The sequence below is a fragment of the Gambusia affinis genome, linkage group LG05 (genome assembly GCF_019740435.1).
Source record: "Gambusia affinis linkage group LG05, SWU_Gaff_1.0, whole genome shotgun sequence".
In the NCBI taxonomy this organism is placed as follows: Eukaryota; Metazoa; Chordata; class Actinopteri; order Cyprinodontiformes; family Poeciliidae; genus Gambusia; species Gambusia affinis.
The window spans coordinates 5,981,946-6,005,754 of record NC_057872.1 but is presented as its reverse complement, the minus strand read 5'-3'; the positions used below and the strand labels follow the sequence as shown (position 1 = coordinate 6,005,754).

At 39.5% G+C, this 23,809-nt stretch overlaps 1 protein-coding gene across 1 annotated transcript; it reads right to left on the bottom strand.

Annotated features, from left to right (window-relative positions):
* Window positions 1–226: 226 nt before the first annotated feature.
* On the bottom strand, window positions 227–23,443 carry ibtk (inhibitor of Bruton agammaglobulinemia tyrosine kinase). The gene is made up of 29 exons (XM_044118172.1): window positions 23,290–23,443; window positions 21,645–22,535; window positions 20,804–20,900; window positions 20,488–20,612; window positions 18,744–18,854; window positions 16,569–16,739; window positions 16,276–16,393; window positions 15,777–15,957; window positions 15,535–15,658; window positions 15,100–15,277; window positions 14,712–14,865; window positions 12,633–13,017; window positions 11,035–11,291; window positions 10,854–10,940; window positions 10,667–10,749; window positions 10,147–10,184; window positions 9,949–10,045; window positions 9,748–9,849; window positions 8,448–8,565; window positions 8,124–8,184; window positions 7,722–7,849; window positions 6,638–6,750; window positions 6,377–6,522; window positions 6,062–6,192; window positions 5,815–5,913; window positions 4,823–4,978; window positions 4,486–4,680; window positions 1,918–2,050; window positions 227–1,534 (listed from the first exon to the last, which is right to left on the bottom strand). Exons 2-29 carry the CDS (start codon window positions 21,966–21,968, stop codon window positions 1,409–1,411), a joined length of 4,038 nt encoding a protein of 1,345 aa, XP_043974107.1. The 5' UTR covers window positions 21,969–22,535; window positions 23,290–23,443; the 3' UTR covers window positions 227–1,408.
* Window positions 23,444–23,809: the final 366 nt, after the last annotated feature.

Genomic DNA, 23,809 nt, shown 5'->3' with positions numbered 1-23,809 from the left:
AATCACCATCCTCTCTGCCGAGATCAGGGTCATCACAGTTAATCACAGACCGAGACTTCATAATGGTCCCGCTCTCATTCAGGGCCGATGTAGCGTGATGAGATGTGTTTGGGATAAATGTTACTTTTTATTTCTGACAAAAAAAGGAACACCAATTGGATGTTTTGATGGGAAATTGAGACAATTTAAATCACTTAAATCCAATATAAAAAATACAACGTGACGCTCATTGAACAGATGAGTTTTTATTTTATTGCATGCCAGTTTTGCTTCCACATCCTCACGTCTTAAACACAAAAACAAAAACTTTTGGTAGGTAAAGAGATTATGTTCTATGAAGCTCAAGTACCAAATTCACAATTGCTTCCAGAAAAAAAAAAAAAAAAAATTAATTTACTGAACTAAAGATTTAAATCCGCAAGCTGCTGTCTCTAAATCACAGTTTTAAACCAGCTTCACAACAATATGCCTTCTCATTTTGTTAAGCATTCACGTGTAACTATATCAAATCACGTATTTACACTACTTGTCATTTATGGACGCTGATCTTATAATCAATAGTTTACTGGTGACAGTACAGCTGAGCAAATCTGTCAACAAAAAAAAAGGACACATCCATCAATTTGACAAGATCAGAAGGTCAACCTCTCCTCAGACAGCTGGTGAAATATGCATAAAAAGAAAAAAAAAAGAAAATTCAGAATTTCTCTGATTCATTAAATGCCTGAAATGCTGATGCAGTTTCAGAGTTTGTGAAAACTCAGGTAAAAGCGAAGGACTTGTGCTTTGATGCGGAAAAAGATTAAACTTGCAATTCCTTCATTTTTCGTTGGATTTTCTCAACTACTACATTACATCTACCAACAAACCTACAGCACATTTCTGGATGGCCTATATTGTTCAGCTGACGGATACTATTCTAAATCAGCGAATCAAACCTCAAAAGAGAAAGAAGAAAGAAAGAAAGAAATCGGTATTGGCCGGAGAACGCCGATCGGTGCACCTCTACGACATATCCCACTAATTAAAGCTGAAGCTCTGCCAGCTGCTGTTTGGCACTCTTAAATTTTCATAATTAAACCGAGGACGTCCACTTATCAGACACACGCAAGCCCTCCGTTTAGTTTGGACCCACTTTGCAGCTTAAACGCCCGATTCTTTGGCAACTTCACGCGACAGAAGACTTATGAGGGAAATTGGTTTGCGCCGTCCTACTGAGAACTACGAGCTCTAAATGTCGTTTGCTTTGGGAGCGCCTCTGTGACACGCGAAGCTGTCGCTCTCTCAAGTTGAAATAAACAAGACGCGGAGCAGCAGCAGAGCAGAAACACACAGTGGGGAGGATCTGGATTCAAACTCTTCTCTCTGACGGTATGCTGATGCTGTGCCGTCCCGGGCTCGCCCGTCGTTAGTGTTTGTGCCAGGTTGGAGCTGCCATGGGGCCTCTGGACGTCGTCTCCACCGCTATCAGCTCGTCTGGGTTGTCCCGCGCCTTGTAGTGGAGCAGCAGGTCCTGAATGGCTCGCTCTTCGATCTGCAGGAAGAGGGAGACGGGGGGAGGGGAGCAAAACATCCCACAGATTATGAGATGGGATAATGTGTTCAGCAAAAGCACATTTCACTTGTGGGTGAAAACGGGAAACGCTGACGGTGAAAAGTCTAATGGCGGTGAAGGAGTGTTTAAGATAATGGAAACCAGAAAGCCACATAGGGGAGGAAAGAAAGGGGGAAAAAAAGTGCTTAGTGAAGGCAGTGGCAGGAGTCTGGCATCGACGGCAACGCAAGACGGAGATGTTAAACAGATAAATCTGCCATACGGGAACAGCTTGCAGACAAAAGGAGCAGACATTCCACCACCATGTAGACCTAGTTTAGAATCAAACCGGGAGCGAGGGAGTGCGTTTGTTTGTCGTCTACCTGGATGAGCGCCAGCGGCTTCTCTCGGCTGCGGATCAGCGCCGCTTCTTGTTGCTTCTCCTCCTCCACGATGGAGGCGAAGGTCACCAGGGAGGAGAGGGGGGGGCTGCCCACGGCGCCCAGCACCCACGGCCTGAGGTGGAGGAGGGAGGGAGTGGGAGGAGACGCACAGGATGGGTTAGAGCGCTGCACACCGAGCTACGAGCTACGTCCTGATAACTCCCGGCTTTGACTTCATCTCATACCAGAGATTACACAGATTTTCTGGATGGCGATCATTCTCACATTTCGTTCCAACTTCGCTTTAGTCCAGACGTTATGTGCCAAAACGTCTGGACAAGGTTGCGGAATGGATTTTGACAAGCTGACACCTTGACTAATTTTACTCCTTCAAGTCAATCTGCGCAAAAACTGTATCTTTACTGTACTTTATTTATGTTTGCCTGTTTTGAGATTTAATAGTTGGTGTTCAGGAACTGTTGATAATGTCTTCCAGTAACACTTAGTTACCCTTAGTGATGCATTTAAATTTCCTGTCAACTTTGAAGAGTTTTGGAGCAGAACACCTGCTAAAAGTGAAAATAAAAGTATTTGCAGGGGTTCAACTTTCAGCAAAATAATCCCAAACATAATGAATCGAATTTGTTATTAAATTGATATTAAAAAATGATCGACTCACTCATGAATTGTTTCCAAACACTTGACAAACTTTTCACATTTTTGGGATAGTTTTCCTTCAACTTCATGATTATTACGCCAAAAAAGTCCCAATAAAATAAATTGAATTTCCTGGCAGTAACGTCACAAAAAGGTACAAGAGGTATGCGTGCTTACGCAAAGCACAATAAATGTGGTCAGAAGCATTCAGTTATATGGATACTGCAGCCAGGCCAGTGTAATGATACGACCAGGAGTTTCCTCGGGAAGCACACGCTGAAGACATAAGACGGAAAAAATGTCAAATCAAAGATTAGAGAGGCATCTCTATTAAATCGGACTGTGGGTCTGGAAAAGCACGGCTGAGATTCTCCGGGGCTTCCTGACTCGACGTTAAACCTGCTCTCTGCTCTGCGTGATCCGTGATGACGCGAAGACTGCCCTTATCGTTTCTTATTTACATCACCGCCTCCACCTGACTGTGTCCTACAGCTGTTTAACACCCAGAAATATGGGGTTGTTTTTTTTTTTTAGTTATTTAGTTTTTGTTACAATCCAGGATGAAAACTGCTTAAAGCAGAAGATTTCAAATCCGGTAAACAAATGAGAATCACAGCACACTTCTTTTGGGGGTCAGATGGCATATAAACAGCAAAGCACAACATTTCCCCGGATCAGGATATTGTGTGTGTGTGTGTGTGTGTGTGGGGAGGGGGGGTGTTTATCCAGCTGTCAAGAGAGGCTGTAAAGGTTAGGGTGACTCTGTCTCCATGGGCAGGTCAACCCAGCTGCATCGGGTCACCCAGATTGGAGTATCCTGCCTCACTCCGTGCCTCCCAAGCAGAGAACTCCAGCACTTAACGTCAACAACTCCACCAGTAACATACGACGGCATTTTATTTGCATTTTTTATTTCTCGCCCCCCCCACCGCCACTTCTTATGAAAAAAAAAGTCTGAAAAATGTTTGGTTTCCCTGCTCTGAAATAAATGTAAAAACTACGTTCATGTTTATATGATGCTTCTGTGTTGAATCCGCAATTGGAATAGATCAATTTAAGCATATTTGCTCCACCAATAGCAATCATATAAAACAGAAATGCAGTGCAATGAAAATAAAAACCGCAGACTGTGATGACGGCGTCATAAGTACCTCAACAGTGCCTTCAAGTGGAAATCAGCAGAAAAAACAAGAAGCTCTACTAATTTTAATACCAACCCGTGTGTCGGATTTAAAAAAAATGTCACAATAAGCAAGAAGTCAATTAATCTCATGGTAAAATAAAACTAACTCAATTTACATTTGCATGGCTGATTGCTTTTTCTCTTTTTGTTACCAAAAGCTGGATGACAGAAGTCATCAGTCTGGTGCTTTGGTATCAACTAGCCTCTTTTTTGTTGTTGTTCACAGAGACTTCATAATTTACTTTGTTTTTTTCTGTTGTGTTTATTTTTTGATATTTAAAATGTTTTCCAGTTCCAGTGTTGAATGTTTATTAGAATTAAAATGTGATGATCTTCGAGAACGTGATCTTGCATTATTATGACATTGGCGCTATATTACTTGAAAACGGTCACAAAAACAACAACATCATCATTAATCGCGATAACTTCGGGGACAATGTATTGTCCATTTATGGTCCATTTATTGTCCATGTATTAGCATGACAGGCCTATGTATTTGAACAAGTTAAATTAGATAATGTGCAGGCCTGTCTATAAGCCATTAAGTCACATGATTAATTCAATTGAGCTCAATAATTTCTATTTTGAATTTAGTTGTTGAGTTTTATTTTGGATATTTAAAATATCTTCCTGTACCAGTAAATGTTCTTTAAAAAGAATTTAATTTACTGAAGTAAAACATTGTTGCCATGGTGACCTGCGTAGCAATGTGAAAGCACTCTGCTCACCCAGTGGGCTTCTCTGGCTCGCCGCTCTCGTTGCTCTTGAACGTGACCCTCCGGGCTGCGGGCGTGGCGCCGGCCCCCAGGGCATTCTGGAGCCGCTGGGGTCCCGGGTGACCCACTCTGGCTGAACGGTTCTCTTCCTCCTCCACGAGAGCCCGAAATGAACATGAAGAAGGAGGGGACTGGACAGCTGTTGCCCTGCAGAAATGCAATAGAAAATATTGAAATATTGACAAAGACAAAAAGAAAAAGCTTTGAGTTGAGAAAGAGAGTCCCACAAACATCAACAATAAAAGCACAATTTAAAAAGTTTTGGTTTTTTTAAAATCAGTTGGCTCACCAGGCCTTCTCGCTGCTCTTGGATGGCGTCGCTATGGGCACCGATCTAGATGGAGGTGAGTCCGCACTGGCCTCTCTACTGGCCATGGCCAACATCTTCCTCTGCTTCTGGGACAGTTTGGAGGAAACAGTAGAGTGTTTGACGCTGGAGGGCACCCTGCATGCACCCAGAAAAACACACACACACACACACACCTGAATTAGGACAATGAAATCTAAAAGTAATGTAGCACAAATGGATTTATTAATCTTAAAAACACCATGTCTAGTTGTGAAAATGCATCTGCTCTAGTGCTGCAACTAAATGATTTCAGTTATTGATTATTCAGACGATTAATCAACTAAATTAATTGGCACAATTTGGAATTTATAACATTTAATACGATTTAATACGAAATTAGAAATGCCTTAAAAGATGTAATATTTTATTGCCTAAAATGCAACAACAAAGCATTCATCTAGTGTACACTTGATTATTTACAGCAAAGGATACCACTGCAGCTAAACAGATATTTCTAACATCAACAAGTGAAAAGCTCAACCATTTCTGCTCAACGTAACACCAGCACAGTGGAGGGCCGATTTGTTGATTATTTTTGGATTTACCGATTAGTAAATGAAAAGCAAAAAGAATAGATTCTCTTTAGTAGGATTTGAACCATTTGAAACTAAATCTGTCACTTGAGGAGTTCTTGGTAGAAAAGATTTACAAAGAAGTTTTTTTGTATTATTATTATTTTAAATCCTAAATGTGGATGTTGTTTGTGGAGTTTTTGCTGAATTACAGCCGACAATATTGTTCTTTCAGCTGAATTAGGACATCCTACAGGAGGGAAAAACCAGCACATGGCCTTGTTTTGACTTTGCATTCTCCAGTTAATGATTAATCGATTACAAAAAAAAAAAAAAAAAAGTTGATGATTATTCCAATAATCGATTTGTCACAATTAAACGTTCCAGCTGATCCACTCAGTACGTAAGCCGTCTCCTTACACTCCGGGGCTTTTTGCAGTTGCACCAAGAGTCTGCAGAGAGCTGGCCTCCATATCCATGATGGTTCTCAGATCCAACACCGGAGGCGCGTGAGCAGGACTGCAGGTTGTAGAAACAGATTCGGTGGCATCACGGAAACAGTGCCATAGATCCACCATCTACATTTTATTTGCCTTACGATATAGTTCTACCAAGTCTCAATTAAAAAGTGATAAAAGGCGGGACTCACTGAGAAAACATTCCTTACCACGCAATAAGCTTGGGGAGGTTTTTGGGGATGGAAGTCGGGGGAGTTGGAGGGAGAACAGGGAGGCTGGATCTCAGCGAGGTTGGAGTGCTGGGTGGAGTCTTTAATCTCTGACTGAACGCTCGCTCATCCTACAGAAATGACCAGGAAATTTACTTGATTTAGCAGCAGCTTTAGAAATTCACACAAGAATATTTATACGATTTAAAGCATCTGTCAGAATGTAAGTAAGGTGAACAAAGACCAGAAATTAAAGTATTAACCACTAACAATTAATATTAATTTATTCCTCTAGGCAAGAAGATGGAAAATAACCTCAGGTTTGTCATGAAAGACAGGAGACTGCATGTCTCTGGGACTGCCGACTGCCATGTAGCTGCCCTCTGAGTCAGATGTGAGGCCTTCCTGCAGAGACTCTGTGGAGTTGGCCTTCCCCGTCTTAACCAGAACAGGAGACACCGCTGGACAAAAAGAAGAAAAACAGCTTACCAAAAACAACCTGCTGCAAAATGTACAAAATACAGGCACAAACGTGTGTGTGTGTGTGTGTGTGTGTGTGTGTGTGAGAGTGTGTACCTGCAGCAGGAGGGCTCTGAATGATTTCAGAGAGTGTGTAGCCTCCTGAACTGTCAGAGCGTCTCCTTGGTTTCTTTTTTGCCTTCACCTTTGCCTTCCTCAACAGGACTTCTCTGAGAACGGAAGATGAATAAATATGATCAGAATATTGTTTTGGAGAGTGTGTTCTGCACATATAAAAACTGTCGTTTGAAGGCTATTAGATATAGAGTGATACTTTTGTGTCTTTAGTTCACTTTAATGAACAATTAATTAGGGTTTTGGAACCATTTTCCACACTGGCTTGAAAGTAGAATAGTTAATTTTATCTTGACAGACAAGATAGTGATTGGACTAACCTACAACTATACCATTTTATTTTATAAAACACTGACACTTTACTGTGTTTTCCTATTGTCTTCAATATCCAAATAGTTTAATTTATTTTAATATAAGTGCCTCAATAATTATTGTATTTCAGTTTTAAAATCTGACTTTTATTTGTTTGTTTTTAACCGTCATTGCAATTACATTAAATCTGTTTTTTTTTTATTCATAAAGCAGAGAAGTATTATGGTTTTAGAACGGTCATAACCTCAAATTGATAAAAAAAAAAAAAATTCCACAGATGTTTAAAGTGCCTAAAAAATAAATAAAAAAAATTCTGCCAAAATAGTGATCATATATACAAGCACTATTCTGCAATAAGCTTTTTGATGTCTACAGAAGAGTAGAGGTCTATGTGTAATAAACATTTGCAGAAGTTCAAAAAATGGGAGGATATACATTTGAAGCTCTGATCTACAATAACAATTACATTTCTGCCGCCAGTTGTTGACACAAAAGCAAATACTACTACTACTACTAATACTTTCGTAGAATCAGTATGCCCTGAAAAAGAACTGTTCAAAATCAATCATTAAAATCCCAAACTCAGCATTCATTCCCATGATGAGTGCATCTAAGACTCTGACTGGAACCTTTTGCGTTTTGTGGCACAGATAAAACTTCAAACCTTTCCTTCTGCAATTTCTGAATAAAGCTACATATCCATTCATTGCAATAAAAAAAGTTTATTAACTAGTGTACTTATTGCTTGGTGTACCTGCAAGACTGATCCAGTTCTCCCTCTGGTTTGGGGTTGAATGCTGAGTCCAAGTCCTCCTCCTCATACGCACTGAGGTCTGGTGCTCCGGGATACGGCGTGATAACTCGCCTTTGCATAGCAGGGATCTGAAAACCAAGCAGTTCCACAGACAAAAACACACCCAACGGCCATTTAAAGTAATGAATGAGACCGTTGTGTTTTTTTTGTTTTCTTTCAGATTAACATTAAAATAAATCTTTCTCTCCCTTGTGTCGTGTGTGGATCAGGGGAGAGAAATGTCCTCTGTCAAACTGGAAAAGCTGCTAATGAAAGGCTCGAGGAAAAAGGCATTGATAACAATCAGCTATCTAGTAACAAGCCTGATGAGCACGCGGCATGGAGCGCTGTTATGAAACTCACCGCCCGTCTGTAAGCCACAGAAAGCTCAACAAGAACTTCCTCGCTGAGGATATCCAGAGCCCTGAGGACAACACAACCAAATAAAGGAGTTAACACACACACTTTTATTTCTCACATTAATATCACACCGATTAGGATATAAATAGAGAAAGGTTTTACCAAATATACACAAAAGTTCAATCAAATACCAACTGAATTAAGTTAAATACTACAAATAAGATTCTATAGCTCTAAGCTTTATTTTCTTCGCCATTAAAAATGCTAAACTTGATAAGGTGGTACGAATTAGCTAAGCTAAGCCGTCGCATTGACTCAGATTCTCACTTCGACTCCAGCAGGGCGCCAATGTTGAGGACGATGAACTGCAGGCAGGACAGTTTCAGCTGCTCCGCGTTGTACATGGTGGCAAATTCCAGCAGCACCGCCGCGTTCTTCAGGGTCACTGAGGGGCAGGGGGGGGACATGCATCAATGCAACAACTGTTTCTGTCCTGTTCCAACAGCGTTCACCCACATTCTGTCACACTGTGTCTAAAGTTACAAGTTACAGATACGTCAACAAGTAGGTACCCCATTAGTAAACAAGAATTTGCAACTCAGAACTTATTTCTTTGCAAATATTGGGGCAAAAAAAAAATAAAAAGAATAAGCAGTTCAAAAATAAAGGGATTTTCAAAATGTGGGTCATGTGACATGAGGACGTAGTCCTTAACTGCAAACATGTCTATAAAGCCCCAGAAGTCTTTTTTATGTATATAAACAGGAGGCTAAACTAAAATAAAGTTTACAGTTTAAAGCTTTCAAACAGTTTGAAACCCCAGGTTTATAACATTCATGTGAAAGAATATGTTGGTCTGCAACGTTGCCGGGGAAGAAAGACATTAGAAATACTCTTTTGCAAGTGACCCCCAACCCTGGAAGGTCAAAGTAAGGCAGGCAAGAAGGGTTGAAATGTCACATCAAGGTTCATTTCTGCAAAACATGAAGCTGTGGGAAATTTAGAAAAGAACACTCTTTAAAACAACTAAATATTAGAGTTTAAAACCCTAAATCAGCACGTTGGATGGTAAAGTTCCCACAAAAAAACAAAAGCATTCATTTGAAACAAACTCCTGAAATGTGAATCCAGGTGGCTGAAGGCTGATGACCTGAGCGTCCTGCTGTAACCGAATCCATCACGACGTCCTCTGTAAACCAAACTATTCTACGATCAAACGGGAATCTATTCAAATCAAAAGTCTGTTCATGCACTGCTTTCTCACTTTGCCTTTTTATCTTTGTTAAATAAACACATGAAATTAATTAAAAATCTAATAAAGAACCAAAGGATTTCTTCACATTCTGATCCTGAAATGGCTTTCCAGCTGCTAATTTCAAACATTAAAAACTGCCTGGATTGAACAGCTTACATGCAAATTCACCAAATTCCTTCTGGGGGGGAAAAATAAAAAAAAAAAAAAAAACTGTATTAACATGAATTAATCTTAAATCAATTTAAAATTTCTGATGGAAGACAAATGAATTTGTTTTTTTAACATAAAAAAAAAACCTCTGGAAGACACACACAGGTTAGAACAGCAGATCACTATTTGTGGACGGGAAACGGAGGAAGACAAAGAACGTACGGTTCTCAGTGATGGTGACCTCGCACATCTCCTTCAGCCGCGTGATGAGCAGCTGGTCAGCCACAACCAGCACGTTGCACACAAACTCCACGTTTGGAGAGTCTGTTGAGATAAGAACCAGAACAAGGAACAATAAGAGACGTTGCGACCAACCCTAATCCGGCAACCGTTAGAAAAATCTATCAAAATGCGAGTCAGAACCTTTAATGGTGGGAGACTCGTCTGTGTAAATGTACTCCAGGATGACCTGGAGGATCTCTGAGCTGGTGGGCATCTCCAGAGCTGAACACGACGTTGCCTGAACGACGGAGCACAGCGGCGTCAGCAGCCAAACTGCTAAGGAAAATGCTCAGCGGGTGGAAACTACAGAAATACTTTATTTTTGATCAAATCTCAAACCTCAATCCAGGGGTTTCCAAGCATGCTGTTGAAGTATTCTGATTGAAAAAAACAAAAACAAAAAAAACATGCTGGATGAGGATCAAAACACGTGCAAAAAATGTTCAGAAATTGTTGAAAATGTCTGAACAGACGTGCTACAATGACAACATTAACTAAGTTTTGCTGTAACTTTATGAAAACGCACCAAGTAGGGCATATTTATAGTGGAAGGATTTATAAAAAAAAAATTTAAAAAAACTAATCTGAAGTTAGGCCTACAGTCGTATTCATGGTTTTATGTGAAAATAATTTGCAATCATCCTTTCACTTCACTATTCTGGGTATACTTATCATATGATTTCCCAATAAAGCGAATTAAAGAGTGGGAGTTCAATAGGCGCTCAATACAGATGCTGCTACAAAATAATATAGCTTACAATTTCCTACACACATGGCAAACTGAATGGTGTTTATTCAGGTATGTAAAATAAAATGCAGTATATAATTTGTAAGGAAAAATGACCAATGAGTTTCTTACCTAGTCTTGCACACAGGACACTTTTGTGGCAGGGAAACTCCTTTCCATCATCAGATTTTAGAGTGACATCACAAAGATAGGAGCTGCACAAAAAAATACAACATATGAGTATATACTTAATTGTTTGTCATCCTTCTTTTTTCTTTTTTTTACTTTTATTACAACTAAAATGAACTCTTATACGAACCACTTTTTCTGGAAAAATTTGGGCTTGCTGCCAGTTTTCTTCTGTACAACGTTAATCTTTCCATTCTCATACTTCACACCATCCAGCCTGAAGGGATGGGAATAAATAAATATGATATATTATAACTGATGAAATCAAATCAATTCTGCCTTTGTGTTAGAGAGGGGAAACATCTACTCACCGTGCTGACAGGCTCCCCAGGCCCAGCTTTTTAGCCACAGCCTGTAAGGTTTTCACCGGGTTGGCCCCTCCTTCGCTGGCCCTGGTCTTGTCACCTTTGCCTCCCTTCCCCTTTTTGCTCGACTTGGAGCCCTTGTTCTTCGCCTTGTCGCCGTCGCCTTTGGTTGAAGGGGAAAGGGACTGGTACACTTCAAGGGCCGAGCAACCTCTCATCCCCAGGTCCTGCAGACTGCTGATAAGCCTCTCATGCTCAGAGTCCTGGCCAGCAGAGACAGAGGAACACAGTCTAAATGAAATAAGCCTGGCACAATCGGAGGAAACGGTTTGTTCAGGTGAATCCCGAAGATAGACGGGAGAAGAAGAGAAGAAAAAAAAAAAAAGAAAAAAAGATTGATCTTGGCAGTGTTTCTTCAGGTTTCAGCAACTCAAATTAAAGACTTTTTTAAGACCGTTATGGATGGAATTTAAGACCTGTATCATGACAGAAATATGCAAAAGAAACAACCTTTACCGCCAGAATGAATGTAGCATCAAAGGGGATGACAACAGAAGGGAGCCAAAGGGAAAGACGAACGTCATTCAACCAAGTGGTGATAAATTTGCACTTAGACCATGATAGACACAAAAAAGAGCTAGCTGGACAGTTTCTCTACTCCAGGAACCAGAACTAATGGTTCCTGCTGATATAGCTGCTAGTGTACGTTGCTAGCTAGCAAGGGTATAATATTGCCTTGCAAACAATATTAGTATTGCAGTTGTTTAATTGCAATACTGGATATTGCTAGTAAAGGCATCTGACTATACCCTCACTAGTTAGCAAGAATATATTAGCAGCTAGTGACCAGTAGCCTTGACCACCTCAAGTTACAGAAAGCAATAAAGAAGCGACTAAAAAAAAAGACTCCATAGAATTCATGATATTCAATAGTCTTATCACCACAACATTCAAAACCTGTGATTAACCAATTTGAAGTGAACTTACTTTTTTAAATTCATTTAAGATATTTTAAAACCTTAATTTTATATACATAAATTAAGGACTTTAAGAATGTGCACAGATAAAAAAACCCGAAAACTTGGATTATTTTATATTTTTATGCGAGTTTGAATTAAAAAAAAGTTGTAAAAAAAAAAAAACATATGTGAAGATTAAATGTATATAATTAAACAACTCAAAAAGCAACAGTCAAGTACAGCGTATATACAAATTATTTAAGATATGTAACTAATCCAGAACACATTGACAGCAATGTCCTCGTTATACTTCAGTTCTTAGGTACTTCGACGCTAACAAACTTTACTGTAAAAAGTTTGTTATTCTGAATCTTAAACTTTCCAGAGAAATATAGTCTGACACAAATGTATTAACAGGAAGTTCATATCCTGTCAACATGGTCATAACAGCCTTCATAAGCAAAAATATAGTGTTCTTCTGTGTTCTTACTGATTCAGGGAAAGATCTTAAGAAACATAATATTGGATTAGGCTTTAATTGCTGCTTGATTCCCACATTAACCTAAAAATAAAAAAAAGAATAAAAAACATAAAAACCTTGTCCCTAAAAGAAAAACAATTTAAGAAATATAGCTCTCTGCTGACCTGGTTTTGGCCGGTTGACGTCCCTGAGACTCTGGGTCGCGCCCCGGGCACCAGAAGCTCACAAGAGTCCGTGTAGATGAAGTGCAGAGCGTACTCCAGCGTGTCCGCCGCGATCTTCTCCAGAATGAACAAGTCGCACCCGACGGCGTCTTCGCCCCGTCTCACCTCCTTGTCGAGCTCCTCGTTAACGCCGCAGCGCTCGGACATGAACAGCTTCCGGAAGAACTCGGACCTCATGGACAGAATGTACTTGTGGGCGGGGAAGTTGCGCTCGCCGGCCTGAAGAGTCACGTCGTGGATGCTGTCCGTTTCGTCCGCCTCCTCCAGAAGACTCCGGAAGTGCTGGGCGAAGGAAGACGGAGAGACGCTGGGCACCTCAAACAAACTGGAAGACGCAGAGAAGGAAAACAAAAAGACACACATTTTTAGATGTATTGGACTTTGGACAGATTGGAATAAAGCCATTTTGACCAATAATCATAGGAATAAAGATTTTCAGAGCTTAAACTGCTAGATTAAACTTAATCTGTAAGATTAAGCTGAATAAACTGTTAGAAACATGACACTATGGTGCCGAAGTCTTCGGAATGATTACATACAGCAAGTTTATTGATGTCGCAGTTTTACTGAACAGTGCAGATCTCGTAGATTTGACTTGACTGCAGTAAAAGTTAGCTACTTATAAAAGTCAAATCAAATTTGTTTGTAAAGCATTTCAGCAACAAGGCAGTTCAAAGTGCTTTACGTCACAAAAACGTAATACAGTCATCAACTACAAAAACAAACAGATTGTCTCAAATCCCATCATCAAGAAAATATACATCAAATATAATGATCCGTGCTTCACTTACTACTAATCAAATTTACTTCATTTACTTTGTGAAGCACTTTGTGCAAATGTTCCAGCTGTTGGAAATGTGCTATATAAATAAATACATTTGGCATTGATATTTTGTTTCCTGTCCTGCTCCTTATATTTGGTCTATATTTACTATGAACTCAAAGCAGAAAGACACTATCTAGCTTTTCAAAAGTTAACATGTCACAATTCTTATTGTATGTTTTCCTTATGTGGCGCTGCACTTTTGTAAACATTTGTTCCTTTTTCAAATGTCTCAAGAAGACGTCCCCCGTTTCCACCTCTAGATGGCGCAGTAACCAGTATTGGTGGAGATGAGATTTCTCTTCCTGCTTCTGTTTCTCAACAACATATCAACTACACATTTTTTTTATTTATTTCTTTTTAGCTCCGATACGCTGAAGCTCATACTTTCCACTGAAATTGATCCATTTTCAATTTCAATTCAGTTAAAAAGCACTTTACTAAACAAACGGATCTAATTCATATCCAGAGATGTATGAAATCCGATTAAACCTACATAATGGAACCATGTGGCTAATTAGAATTCACTTTCAGTGTTTTTCCACACTGAAATAAAAACTTTAATCTGTTTAAGAATAATTTAAATAAATAAACAGGCCAGCTTTTAGATAGAAGATAATATTCCTCATGTTCTTTGAGCAACACAATTGCATTTAAAGAATATAGGAATCAGTAATAAAATAAAGAAAAAAGGTACACAGATTTTCAGTAAGAGGACTTGTGAAGATGGTGAAGATGTTTGAACAGGTGCAAAAAAATAATTAACCAAAAATATTTTTAAAACAGACATGAATTAATGAGTTATAACTGTCAACACTGTGACAAATTCATAATCAGCCAGCATAACAAAAAATGACTATTAATACTACATTCTGACAAAGGAAATAGTGACTCTTAGAACAGCTACATCTAGCCACAAAAGCCAACATCATATTTTGACTCCTCACTCACCACATCCATTAAATGGACATTTTAAAAAGTCACTCTGTTGGCTGTTTAAATTGCACCTGTAAAAATCTAAAACCTACCTTTTATTTCCCCAAGGAGCAAGACATTACTGAATCTGCATTTCTCTGGAAAAGTTCAATAAAAATTTGAAAGAAATGAAAAATTCTCCTCAATACTACTTCACTTTGTTTGGATGAGTACTTTGACAGTTTTTTGTGAATTCGTGCTCCAAATGGCTGATCTCATACCTGGTTCTGGGGTCAGCTTGAAGAACTCCAAAGTTTCGTCCTTTGGAGTCCATTGTGATGCTGACGGCTCTGTGGACGAAAGGGAGCTTCTCCAGGCGGATTCGCTCATACATGGTGCCGGCATCCGACGGCCCAGAAACCTCCACACTGACCTCTGGAAAAATCAACAGTTCAGCAAAACTTAACCAGGTAAAAAGTGAACAAATCAAAACAAACAAAAAAAAAAAGATCTAATCAGAAGGTCAGAAACATACAATTTCTGACAAAAATCGAAAAAGAAACAGACAACTTGAGCAGATTAAGCATCGTATTTAAATAAACCACAACACTTCATTGGTGGATTAGAACATGTAATTAAACGGGAGAACAGAGGGGCGTCATTCCTCACCTTTTTTCTCTCCGTACTTTTTATACTCCCCGGCCCATACGCCGCTAAAGCCTTCCCCGTCGGGAGTCACAAACATCATGCCGTTGTTGCTGAGGGCGATGTCGGACATGAAAACCTGACGCGGGTACGCCCACCTGCACTGTCTCACCGCGCTGCCAGACGAACGCCAGCAAAACACCTGAAGGAGACAGGAGAGTTACACAACTCTTAGTCATCGCTGACACCTGGACTGTATCATAAAGGCACGGCTGTTTTTAGAGATTCCCCCGTTAAACTGTATAGAAAGGGTTGGATAACTATAGTGGAAGTGAGGCGGTGCTCAAAATATAGAAAAACAGGATCCATCGTGTTTGTAGGAAAGCGTATAAAATCTGTAGCTTCAGGCTTCTGGAGTTATGTAAACAGCTTATATGTGTGCAAGAAGCCCTGACTTACTCTCCCTGCTTCATCCAATGCCAAGATGGCGATCTTTTCCCCTCCGCTGTCGTTCAAGATCTGCGGATGTACCCGATGGTCCAGAGTGCCACCACTAATCAACACTTTTTTGATGTTTAGCTGCCTGAAAAGAAAAAAAAAACAAAAAACATCCATCACAGTTACTTAAGTGTTTTTTGTTGTTGTTGTTGTTGTTGTTTTAATCAAGCTGAGATATCTACAACTACTCTTGTTTTTCTTACTTGGAAGCCATTTTCTTGCACTGGTAGTCCGCCAGCAGATAAACGTCCCCTTTCCCGGTCACGACCACAGTTGCTCCGTCGCTAGCCGCTGCCATGGCGATGCCGACATCCTTGTGGTGCAGAGCAGACACCTGGCGGGGCGTCGTCACGCACTTCTCCCCGTTTGGATCGAGCAGGTAACCTAGAGATCAGACACAGAGCGGTGCAAAACTCCATCGGAAATTAGCTACACACTGATAACATTAATGCCTTTTAATATGTCATACTTAATGTTTTTCATCAGTTATTTTATGAACTACACTAAAAAAGGATTATTCAAGACTCCATGCTAAGGTTTTGTTTTGGGGTTTTTTTTTCATAGTATTTTAGTCTCGATTAATTTTTACACTTGTGTGGCCACATCTTGAGGCTTTCATTCCAATTGAACCAGACAGTTCAGTCATATTTTGTATCTGAAAATAGTTTCAATGGTTTTGTTGACGTCAGTGCTGAGTCTTACCCAGCTGCCCTCCATTCAGTCCCACTGTATACACCGCCTCTCTGGTCCACAGCACCGTGTGGAACCTCCCTGCAGCGACTCCGATCACTGCCCTGCCTTTCAGCATTTTGGAGAACACCTGATAATAATAATAATAATATTAACTTTAAAAAGAAAAAGAAAAAGAAAAAACCAGCACATGTATGACGTGAAACAAAAGCAAAACATAAATAAATAAATAAATGAGGAAAGTCATAAAACATTTTTTTTTGGGAGGGGGTTGTTCTGAAAGGTCAGTTACCCTCCCTCCCCACCTGTTTAGGAGCATGTGCAGAGGCAGGGGGAGGAGTCAGGCCCAGCTGGTGGAAGGTGTTGAGACCAAACGTGTAAACATAGCCTTCCTCTGTCAGCACCACGGTGTGGTCTTTGGCTGCTGCCACCTGGGAGCAATGGTGGGACATCAGACCCTCCACCATGCGAGGGACCTTCAAACAGAAAGGAGGGGAAAAAAATAAATCACAAAACAGATAAAGGTCAAAATGTATTTGCAAACAGAGTGCCTTCATAAGTATGTGTACACCTTTAAATTGTCCACATTTTGTCTCACTACAGCAGCAAGGTGCAGGTATTTTATAAGAATTTGACGTGATGGACCAACATAAATCAATGACTAAAAATGAACTTAGAGAAAAATAGTTCATGGTATTTATTTCACAAGTATATAAAAAGTGTGGAAGGTATTTGTGTTCAGACCAAAACTTTGGAGGCGTTCAAATTATAACTGCAGATATTTCTAGGTCTGCTTCCACCATTTTTGCAAATGTAGAGACTCAAATTTAAGTCCTTTTTTGTTTTCCCTGCTTTGTTTTTTTTTTTTTTTTTTAAGTAGCTGAAGCTCTGATTGGATGCAATAACCTTTCAACAATGAAAGTTATTAATTGTTGAAAAGACTGGTGTCTTAGATCGGCCTATGAGCAGACCAGTCTAACATACAACTATTATTTGTTATAAACTAGTCAACTGCATGTTCGGTTGCATGTTTAGAGTTGTTCTCCTATTGGTTTATGAAGCTTCGCCACACTCTCAAGTCCTTTATTGTGTCTAACAGCTTTTCTGGGAGGATTGTCCTCCATTTAGTTCCAACAACCCTCCTATTAACTCTGACACAAGCCACTTACCTGGCTTGTGTCAAAGAGAGAAAAATGACTTCTTGTGGTGTTCTCTGAACAACCACTTTCTTCCTTCATAAAAAGAAAAATTTGAGCTCTGTAGAGTTACCCTGAGCCTTAACGTGGCCAAAGCTCAGGATATTGATTTATCACACAACCCCCACTATAAACTTCTACACCTTATGAAATGCCGGATCTAAGTCTGGCAGCTCTCTCCACTTTCCACAGAGGCCCCATTGATAGGAAATGTTCTCTGACGTTCTCTGTCACGTCAGAGAACAAAAAGGCCCAGAGAAAAGCCATGAGGTCAGCTGAGAGGACTACTGGGGTCACGCTGCCATCTATTGAGGGCATGGACAAACAACCTCTGTCAGGTTTTAGACAAAGGTTTTAAAAATAACCTTTAAGTAAGTCACTTAGTGAATGTCTCTTAAATAAAGAGGGTTTTCAATAATATTCTCATTTCATTTCACTGGATCTTTACATAAACATCCAAATAAAATGCAATTAAGGTAAATGAATAAGAATATATTTGGATGTAATAGAATAGCATCACTTTAAATAAGTTTTTCTAATAACTGCAGCCTCACATCCAAATTGTGTCTCTTTTTTGCCAAGTCACTGGTAGTTACAGTTTGGCTTTTTAAATAATTTCAGAGCACAAAAGCTGTGATCTGCTTCAAATACTTGGTGTAAATCGAGGTTTCTGCAGGTTTTACCTGTTCGGATTTAAGACTTTTTAAGACCACTGTGAGCAAAAAATATGAGACCATTTCTGTCTCCACAGAAATGTAAGAACTTCATCCAATCAACTGGCGATAAATTTGCTCTTACAACAGAAGCAAAAAAGTGAGCTAATTAGCGAGCTAGGGTATGTTAGCAGTGAGTTACTGGTAGCCTCAATCATCCAGCATCAGACAAACTGTAGATGTCTGGGTGTGACTGAAAATTTTGCCTGACAGAAAAGTTCTATGACAAAATAAATCCATAAACGATCCGATTAAATAGTCTCGTCGAGACAAAATTCAAGACCTGTGATTAATGCACTTAAGGCAAAGTTACTTTCTTAACATTAATTTAGGATATTTTAAGGCCTTAATTTTAGACATAATGAAGAGTACAAATGTGCGGACGCACCGACACTTCTCTTATATTGTCCCTCAACATAAAGGAAACTCAAAAACCCAAAACAAGTAAAACCCAAATTAGATAACAATTCCTGTGCTCATAGGATGAGTAATGACTGAGGAGAATAGCTGTTTTTTAGTAGTTAATGAGAAAGATATGTGACAAAGTGCTGAGTGATGAGTCAAACCTCACCAGATAGGTCTGTTCATCTCCATGGCCCAGTCTTCCACCTTGTCCATGTCCACAGGTAAACACCTGGCCTTTCTGAGACAGGAACACGGAGTGGAACTTGCACACGACCACCTATGGGGAAAAAAATACATAATTAGGATTTTTTACTGTTTGTTGTAGTTTTACAAAGCAATATTCTGAGCAAGCTTGTTGTAACTGGGCAATACTTTGAACTTTGACCTCTTAGTTGGAGGCTTTGATGCGTCTCCCTCTGCGCCGTCCAGCCAAGCTCTCATGTAGCGACATTAAAAACACTACGGCAATAAAAGGCCAGGGCACAAGTGGAAAAGCAAACATCATTATTAATACATTGGGCCCCTCAAGCCTTCAATAGAGCGCAGGGATGTTTCCTGAAGAACCTCATTGATGTGGACGTTCGCACACGCGCGTGCACAACGGCGTAGCTCATTTAATTAAAAGCATGTCATTTGTGGAATTAATATTTAACCTCTAGCACCTGCTGGATTAGCTTAGGAAGACAAAGCCTACACTCTGCATCGCCAGGTCATTGTGTGGCCATGATATCGGATCGACCCGACCCACAAAGAAAGTTAGAAAACCATTTTGCAGGAAGAAACATGTAGAGAAAGTTTCTTCTGTTAATAAAAGGACATGAAAATAGCTGAAGCTTAATTATTTATTTAATTCAAAACAGTCTCGATATTTGCGAGCGAAATACTACTTACCTGGAAACACTTCCACAAGTTGTGAAGCAAAAACAAAAACAAAACAAACAAAAAAAACAACTTTACAGCTTATTTAGTACCTGTTTTACTAAGGTGGAATTTGTTGAGTGGTACTTTTGCATGGTGAAATTAATTTTCCAAAGAGATTGCTGATAATGAAGAAAATGAGAAAATGTTTGCCAATTAATTTCCTCTCAAGAAGACTCTAATCTACACCTAGAATTGTAAATGACCTCAAACGCCAATAGATTTCATCCACACTGACAAATCGCTGGTGATCATGCTGTTTGACTACATCTGGCTGTGGTTCAAGTGTTAACCCTCCACCCTCACAAGTTTAACATCTTTAGTTGGTTTGACAAATTGTGTAGTCAACATTGCCAAAAGATTTCCTGGAAACACTCAGTAAAAAGATCTAAATCTTTTGTAAATCTGCAAAGAGAGTTGCCTAAGGATCCCTAAGGATGTTTTTAGCTTAAAATGTTAAAACTCAAATTCCAGATTTCTATCTTTTAGGCATAAAGGGAACAGATTCTGCAAACTCAAACCTCAAATTTCTAAACAGTTCCTGTACAACCTGAATCTACTAGTTAATAAAACACATTTGAAAAAAAACGAAACATTTACTCATTTAGTATCCATGTCAGTGGTTTGCTAGCAATCTATCAAAGAAAAAAAAAAAAAAAGAAGTGTTAAAACTTTAAAAGAATATCCTATATTCCCAAGGGTTGCAAATTCAAAAGCAAGGGGTAGCATGAGTCAGCCATGAGGGAAAAAAACATGCTGACGAACCCTAAGGAGAAGGTTGTGTAATGCTGGGCTCCAGGGAGGGGAGTGGTTATCTACTAACCCTCATTTGCAACTTATCTCCAAAGCACAAGTGTAGTTTTTTTTAAAGAACATTGATGTAACATATGTCGGCAACCTCTTGGTAAACAAGGTGCAATAGAAGTCATGTTCGGTGCAGTGAGCAGGAAATTATGAGTTCATCTCTCCTGAGGAGTGATGAGTTTTCTTACCTGCTTGATGTAAACGCCGGTCCTGGCAAATACGTCCACCAGCTCAGGGTGATGTCGGCTGTCCTGGTTCCCGTGGCCCAGACTAAAGTTAGTATTGCTTCCCCACATGTACACTTCTGATGGGTCTGCAGTGAAGGAGAGATCATTACAAGAACGGCCATAACGCCATCTCTACGTGAAGTTTTATTTAACTATTAGAAGAAGACTTTTGAAGTTTTTCTTTTATGCTGCTAAATAAAATAAAAAAATTATTTAAACAGGAAGCATAATTTAATGTCCAAAAGTGGACGATGCAGAATGTCTCTGATGTTCTTACCGGTGTTTTTGAAGACAACATGTGCTGGTCTGTCTTTCATCGTCAGGTCCAGGACAGAGAGACCCTCCTTGTCCAGGGTGGACAAAAGTCCACCATGCTTCACATGATCAAAAATAACAACAGTAATTAAAGAGAAGATAAATGAATCTAAAAATATTCACTTTTGAAGAAATTAGTCCAACCAACTTCTGAGTTACAACGTTGTTCTGTTTATCGTTTCTCTGCTTCTTTCACTTTCAGTTTATTTCATAATTTGTTTATTTTGTCAAATTATCACCGATTTTTATTAGGATTTAATGTTCAGCACCAAGAATCACAGAAATAGGATGAAAAAAAAATAACTTGAATAGTTTTCATTTTGTTCTTTACAAATAAAGTGTTTTTCATTTGCTTTTTTTTTCACCCGCTTGAGTAGATGCTTTTTAGAATCGCCTTTTGCTGTAACTCTTTTGGGATATGTCAACAAATTTACAGACTTGGAAACATACATTTCTGCTATTTTGTGCAAAATGGCTCAAACTCCATCAAACTGAAGTCTTCTCACACATTCCAAATTGAATTCAGATCTGGACTTTGACTAGGTCCTTGTAACACATGAATTTAATTTGACCTACTGCAGGTTCAGCTATAGAGATTTGGTCTTGCTGTCCTGCTCTGAGGCAAAGTTTTAAAAAAACAAGCAAAAAACAACAGCGTTGCATTATTTTACTTTCACTTGAGAATGAGCACGTAAATTTATGTTTGCAGCAATGCAAAGTGTGGGGAAAAAAAATTAGAGGAAGAGATCACTTTGTAGAAAATCTCCAAATTTTAGAAGAGATCATAATCTGTGAACACGTACCTTGACCAACGATATGAGACAGTGGATGTGTCCGTAGAAGGCACTACGGTGTAGCGCATTCCAGCCGGACTCTTTATCCTTCAACATCAGATCGGCCCCTTTGGCGTCCAGCAGCCACTCCAGCAGAACCTTCTTTCCCAGAGAGGCCGCCAGATGAAGGGCCGTGCGACCGAACGCGTCGCGCAGGCTGGTTGCATTGTGGCAGTGTGAAGCCAGGAAGGCCCGAAGCTTTCCTTCGGAGCCACTGGTTAGCGCTGCCACCACCTGGTCTGCGTGTTGCTGGGACCGGCATTTCGGGGTGCAGTCCAGAGGTGCCAGACTCATCCTGACCTCTTCAAAAAATAAATAAATCCTCTCTTGCGCTTCTGTCACAGAGTCTTTCTGACAGCCCACCACCCACAATTGTAAACAAGACACGTCGTAACAAACTAATAACACTGAGGCTCAATGTTTGTAGAACAAAAAGAAGCTCTCGGAGGAAAGGAAAGTTTCTGAAAACGGTCGAGGTGGTTTGGAGTGCTAGAATTGTGCTTGTGTTGAGGTTCCACCGCACCCTAGCGACCCCAAGAGCCTTTTCCGTAGCTCCCTTCAGTCCACCATTTCGACCAAGGATCGAACACACACTAGGCTGCTTGCAGCATACACCGGCATGATGAATTCAATAAATACAAAACCTAACATGCACTTCATACAAAAATGTACATCTCAAAAAATTTGCAAAAATAGTTTTTCTATCCAACCATTTACAAAAAAAAACAAAAAGGCAACAATTTCAAAAAACCCCTGACCTCCACGTCCAGCAACCCAACCATCCAACTTGAGGGGAAAGGCCACCTTTCCCCCCCAAAACTCACGCTCCTGGTTTTAAAACTCCATAATTGTAGAATGCACCTGGGGAGAAGAATAAAGGCACTATTTTAAAAAAAGACAACAAAAACTTACACTTTATGTGTGTGGAAACAAGATTTTTATTAATGCTGCTTCAAAATCTTTTCTTGGCTCCTTTTACACCAGAAAGACATTCTAGTGAAGCATTTAGTGTAACAAAACAGGGTGAGTGAGTTGCTAGAATCAATGAGATTCTTCAGGATAGTTGGGATGTCAAGATGACTCGGGTAATAACAACGTTGACCTAGTTATCAACTTTAAAAGCTTAGATCTGCTGAGTGTGTACACATATGATGCGAAATTACGAATGCACAACTTCAGCATTATGTAACAGGCTAAATTAGCCGGCTAACATCAACTTCAAGGTTGTTCAAGTTTCTGAAATATTCCAATACTGTATGCACATAAAAGAAATTCAACTCAATAAAAGTTTATTGAATATTACATAGGAAATGTTTGCCGTTAATCTACCTTGCAACTAGCTATCACACAAGCTGACGGTTAGCTGTTAGCTTACACAAGCTAACGATTAGCTGTTAGCTTCTCAAAATGTTTCAGAATGTTGTCCAATTTAAAATACAGAAGCAAACAAGCTTTCAGCCAACACATAAAAGCGTTTTACTGTACTCGTCAGTTTAAGTATCTAATAAATACTGTTGCGTTAGCTTTCTTTAGGGCAATATTTTCTAGCTAGCTTGATAATGTTACTGCGGAAGAGGAAAAAAATATAGATACAAATTCGGGGTTTTTCTCTTACCTTCCGCTAGATGAAGAAAAAAGAGGGTACGGAGAAAATGACTTTAGCGACGTATATCCAGGGTTTCATAATTGCAAAAAAAAAACTTTAGCAGCTTTTGAAATTGTGCCCAGTTTGACAAGGCTAGAATCCAGCAGGTTAACTGACAACCCCCACTTAATATCGAGACTTCCGATTGGTCAAAACGGAAACCTGCTACTCTCCAATTGGTCCATTTTGGGGGTACGTCAAGCGAGTGAAGGATCCTGTTGCCAGATGATGTCATATGCAGTTTTTGTTTTTCATAATCTTATGCATTGATAATACCTAAATTATAGATAATACTCTTCTTCTGTCTTTGATTTATAAATCATCCAACGTCCCACATGAGTAATTTATTTCAGCAAATTGAGTAATTAAATTTAAAGCGACAAACTCAGAAACTGTATTAAGAGTTGATTTATGTTCACTTTGATTATTATGGCTTAAGGCTATCAAAAACTCCTTAACTTTCATAAAACAAATTTTAAACAAATTCAAA